At 47.9% G+C, this 5,614-nt stretch overlaps 1 protein-coding gene across 1 annotated transcript in view; it reads right to left on the bottom strand.

Annotated features, from left to right (window-relative positions):
* The window catches only part of LAPTM4B (lysosomal protein transmembrane 4 beta), a 63,546-nt gene extending 60,387 nt beyond the window's left edge, over nt 1-3,159 (bottom strand). The window contains exons 1-3 of the mRNA XM_008575216.1: nt 3,142-3,159; nt 932-1,101; nt 224-833 (exon numbers count right to left, since the gene is read on the bottom strand). Of these exons, the coding sequence (XP_008573438.1) occupies nt 224-833; nt 932-1,101; nt 3,142-3,159 (798 nt within the window). The remainder of the gene's footprint in view (nt 1-223; nt 834-931; nt 1,102-3,141) is intronic.
* Nucleotides 3,160-5,614: the final 2,455 nt, after the last annotated feature.

The raw sequence follows: 5,614 nt of genomic DNA, 5'->3' as shown, positions 1-5,614 counted from the left end.
GAGCCGGGGAAACAGCAGACAGCCTTGCCCGAGGCATTAAGTTTCTAATAATAAAACTTTAGGCGGTTGAGCGCCAGCGTCACCCAACCCGAACAAGGAGCCAACCTGGGCGCGTGAAAAGCAACGCGGGGGTGCGACCGGGGGGCTCGGGGCCCTGGTGCCGCCTCCCCGGCGCCCGCGCTCGGCCCCAGCAGGTGCGCCCCTGTCGCGCCGCCACGCTCACCAGGTACCAGACGCCGAGCAGGATGGTGCCGGTGCGGACATGGCAGCACAGGCAGCAGCTGTTGGAGTAGAACCGCGTCCAGGGCGCGACCATCTTCATCGCTCCGGCCGCGGGCGCAGTGGCGCGAGCGCGCGCCCAAGTTTGCTGGAGCGTCGGCCGCGTCGCTCGGGGCCCGCCGCGCAGCTGTTGCCGGTTCCCCGGCCTCTCCGGCTCCCGGATCGCTCGTCCACCTGTCTGCTCGCCTCGCTCCGCGATGCCCCGAGAGCTCCGAGAGGCTGCCGCGCCGGGACCCTGCGCTTCGAAGACGGCGGCTGCAGCTGCGGCGGTGCGGGCGGGAGGAGGAGGAGGAGAAGGAGGAGGGAGGGGCGGGGCGGACCGCGGCCCACGTGACCCGCCCGGGTCCCTGACGTCACCGCGGGCTCCAGCCCGCTGCTCGCCCGGTGTAGATAGATAAATGCATCGTCGTTTCACCCTAGGCAGGTCCAGGAGTCGGCCCTCCGTGGAGCTCCCGGCCTTCCCTGTTTCGTCTGGACGTTGGCGTAACTCTACCAAGGGCTCGAGATTCCTTTTCCAATCTAGTTGGTGTCTTTTTCTCCCCTTCTCCTTATATCTCGCAGGTGATCCGCAGGTTCAATGCTATCACTGTTGTTATCTTTGCAAAGTAGAGGAAGGGAAACTGCGCGGTGTGATTGCAGTCAGCTGCGGTACTTTGAACCACTGCTGAAGCCGCTGCTTCCCAGCTCAATTACTGTGGCACTCATCTTTTCCCGGAAAATAGGATGGGTCAAGGACATACTCGCTGTACTTCGGATAGCATTTTTAGTTATAACTGCAGCTCTAAAGAGACAGTCATCAAACTGGTCACTTCCACGAGGTCTCTGCAAGACACACAACGGAGTTAAGAGATACTGGGAGACAGAACTTCAGTTTGGGAGTTTATTTTCCTCCCAGCTGGTGTTTTGTCTTGAAGGCTCTTTCCGAGGTTAGCCTCTGACTACTGTTAAATCCAAGTATTTCAGATAGGTTAGATTATTAGTACGTGTGAAAGTTTTATTTCAGACATGGAGCAAGAAAAAAAAACTGGTTCGATTTACATTTCTTATAGGACAGCACTACTGCTCTGAGAAAGAATGGAAATATAGGATCAGAATGGGGAATGCTACCTTGAAAGAGACTTTCCAGATTCAAACTCCCAGCAAGTTGCCATAGTTACCGCCCCCTTTCCCCTCCCACCAGGATTTCAGATTCATTAGGTAAATGATTCATTAATTCAAAGGAATTTTATATATCAGAAAGTTTACTATTCAAGATCTGAATTTCCAGACAGTTACCCAATTGCTCTAGATAATAGAGAATAGAGGAAACCTAGCTGAAGAACAAATGTAGGAAGTGAGAAAAATACCTCTGCAGGTGAAGTTTATTATATAAAACTTAGTGTCAGTGTCTTTGGAGCTGTGTTTATTTGGATGCAATTGAGTACAGAGATTGGCCTCAAAACAAGAACAGAACCTTCCCGAGGAATTAAGTCACAGCTAGGTTGCTCATTTTCAAACAATCGTATCTTTAGCTGGAATGCAGACTGCAGGAGTGCCGTTGTTTAGAATGTCTCTCTGCTTTCATCCCTAGAGCCTGAGCTTCTGTGACCACACTCGCTTCTGTTCTGCCAGAGCAAAGGTTGCCCTGCTATTCACTCCTCTCCCATTCTTCATCGTTTCCATGGTGCCTTCATAACCAAACATTAAACACTTCTCACCTTTAGGACATTAGAACTTCAACCTCTTTGTCACCCAGGGCCTTTTCTTTTCTTATACTCCAATTTTTCTCTCCCTATATTATCCCTTTACCCACTTCTTCTGAGTTTAGGTATTTCCCAATGAGTTGGGGGAAATTTTTCTATCCATTAGATAAAACCACTCTTTTTTTTCAGTTCTCTTCTTTTCTATGATCAATGTATTTCAGTCTGTTAGAAATCCAAATTACCCAATGTTATTTTTTTTTTCCTTTTTGTCTTTTTTACTGACCGGTAACGGGATCGCAACCCTCGGTGTTGCACCCGCACCGCGCTCAGCCAGTGAGCGTGAACCGGTCTCCACATGGGATCTGAACCCTCGGTGGGAGCGCCGCCACGCTCCCAAGCGGCGCACTCTCCAGTGCGCCACCGGGCCGGCCCATACCCAATGTTAATTTGAGTGCCTACTATGTATAAGACATAGAGACTACAAAGATTAGTAACATTTTATTCCTGCTCTCAAAATTGATTATCTAGACTAGTGGCACAAGTCATTATGATGTTAGTTAGCTAAGTATCATTACAGGTAAAAACAAATGCAATGGGAAGTCAGGGATTAATTAGCTTAGAACTGTGGGGAGCTAGCACTTCAGTTGTGAAGGGTGAATAGCAAAGAAAGGTAAGGGAACAGACACTTGCTGCAGTAGGTGGATAGGGCCAGACAGGCCTTTGGGGTAGGGAAGGTCTCACTTGAGCTACCTCTGACCTGGGCAAGGGCCTTTCCCAAGAGAGACCTCTGGACCCCTTCAAAGGCTGAGAAATTCAGAGAGCTACCATCTAGTTTTCCTGAAAAGGAAAAAGGGGAGAAATGCCTTCCCTAGATGTGTTGGAAAAGAAAGAAATCCATGTACCTTTGCCAGATAGTGCTGTTAAATGTATTCTGCAATATGAACGTGCTGCTCTCCTCCTAGGGGAGACAAAACGTTAGAGGCCCTTCACGCAGTCTCTGAATAAACCAGGGGCCCATTCATTCACTCAATCGTTCATTTCATCCAATGAACAGGAACTTTTTTTTTTTTTTTGCTGGCTGTCTGGTACAGGGATCAAACCTTGGACCTTGGTATTATCAGCACCACCCTCTAACCAACTGAGCTAACTGGCCAGGCCCTATCAGGAACTTCTTGAGTACCTTCTTGGAGCTGAGCATGGCTATCACTTCAGAGAACAAGAAATAGTCTCTATCTATAGGGAGCTCACAATTTAATTAATTAGGGAGACAGAAGAATAAACAGAAAATAACATAATATCAAGATAAGTGCTTTCATATGTTCAGCACAGGGGTCTGTGAGAGCCCATATCTCAGCTTTGGAAAGATCAGGGAGGGCTTTCTAAAGGTGGTGACATCTAGTTTCAGACTTGTAGGATAAGCTGGACTTGGCCAGGGAAAGAGAGAGACAGAGGACCACCCCAGTGCAGGATGGAGGCAGCTGACAGGCTTACAAGTTTACAAACAATCAGTAGATCCGTAGCTGGGGGTTCACATTTTTTTGGCACACGCAGAGTTGAGAGAGGCGAGGCTTAAGGAAGTTTTGGGGGTATCAGCGTGGATGGGGATCACAGAAGATGACAAGCTTTCCATGCCATGCCACACTGAGACTTTTGGAGTCTATTTCCTGAGGAAATAGCGATCTACAGAACTACTGAAGGTTTCGTAATTATTAAACTCACATGACTTGATGATAAATTAACATCACAGGCTTAAGATACATACTTTAAGAGAGAGGCAGAACTGGCTACATAATTTGTGGGGTCAGTGCAAAATGAAAGTGTGGGACAGGCTGGCTGGTTAGCTCATTTGGTTAAAGAGTGGTGCTGATAACACCAAGGTCCAGGGTTCGATCCCTGTTACCCACCAGAAGCACCCCCGCACAAAATGTGAGGCCTCTTGTTTAAAAAGTATTAAGAATTTCAAAATGGCAACGGCAGAAAGTTAAACCAAGTGTGGGGCCCTTGTAAATGCAGAGCCCCGCTCAGGTGACACGCCCATGAAGCTGGCCCTGGAGATAGGCTTCATATCCCTGTTAGAAATTGAAGACAAAACAAAACAAAAAAATTTTTTGAGAGCTGTCTCTTGTTTTTGTGAGATAACAAGGAACTGCTTCATGGAGCCTCTGATAAATGCCAATTTCACAGGAGTGTGTGCAAGAAAACAAGTGGTATGCCAGATGATTCATTAAAGAATCTGGATCTTGTCCCAGCTGGGGTCAGGACTGTGAAGGTCGGAATGTGGAGCTGACTCCAACCCTGAACTGCAGCCAAGGTGGAAGTCAAGAATCATGATTGATATGCTCTCAGAGACCCATGCAATTAATCACACATTTATTAAAGCACACATTTGGGGTTTGGTCAGGTTCTGGGCTGGGGGTTGTGAGACAGAGTGCATAAGACACAATCCCTGCCTCCAAGAAACTCAAAATAATGAGAGAGACGAAGATGAGCAATGGAGTCATTTGTGGTAGTGTGGCTAGCAATATGATAACAGTGTGCTGATTAATAGTGATACCAGTATGGTACTCTATATAGTTTATCAATGTTTAAAGGTATGGAATACAATTGAGTACATTTGTATTGGTCAGAGTCCAGACAGGAAAATAGGAACCACTCCGGATATTTGAAACCTGGGGAACGTAACAGAGGGAGTTGACCACTGTAATGAACTATTTCACAAGCGCTGTCTTAACCGCTTTGAAACCATGGCTAAAATCTCTCAATTCCTCTTCTCGGGCAGTTTACTGAGGCCCCACCCCAACTATTTCTCTCATCAGGCTCTGACAAGCCTGAGTTACAATACGCACATACCCAAGGCCAGATGCCCCGGGTACCTAACAGCCCAGCATGGCCCCTTCTTCCTTGGTCTGAAGAATTATTCAAAAATCCCACCCTCAGGGAGCTCATGAAAGCTCACTCACTCCACCCTGCTTGCCATATGGAAGCCACCTCTGACAGTTTCAACTCGCTCTTACCCTGTCCCTGGGTGCGTCCCCCTGTGTGGCCCTGGGTATCAGCCTTCTCTCCTTTGGAGCTGTAACAAAGAGTGCTGCCTCTTATTTATCCAAGTGTCATTGTGTTGGGACCCAGCACCATAAGGATCTAAATCTTACAGTTGCACACAGATGAGAAGGCAGACAAGAGACAGAGAGACAACCCAGAGACAGGCGAAGTACGAAAGATGTTGCCATCACCCACCTAGCCAGAGCTGAGGCCACATGGGGAAGGGCTGTACAACACAGAGGGGACAGTGACTGTCAGACATGCCACTGCTGTTGGAAACGCCTCCCAAAGCAGAGAGAGAAGAGGAGAAATGCCTCGTTCTCTCTCGTGTCCCCACCCTCCAGTCTTCTGCCAGTGCTTCCCGACACGAGACCTGGGAGGCATATTTTCCTGCCACACTAAAAGAGCAAGGGATATATCCATGTTAATTGCTGCAGCATTATGCACAATAGCCAAAAAAGTGTCTATTGATGGATGTATGGATAAGAAAATGTGCTATATACATACAGTAGAATATTATTTAGCCTTAAAAAGAAAGAAAAGTCTGGGGTGGCCAGTTAGCTCGGTTGGTTAGAGCACAGTGTTATAACACCAAGGTCAAGGGCTCAGAT

The sequence above is a fragment of the Galeopterus variegatus genome, unplaced genomic scaffold, assembly GCF_000696425.1.
Source record: "Galeopterus variegatus unplaced genomic scaffold, G_variegatus-3.0.2 Scaffold1156, whole genome shotgun sequence".
NCBI lineage: Eukaryota > Metazoa > Chordata > Mammalia > Dermoptera > Cynocephalidae > Galeopterus > Galeopterus variegatus.
The sequence above is the reverse complement of the archived record's forward strand: the minus strand, read 5'-3'. Positions and strand labels throughout refer to the sequence as shown.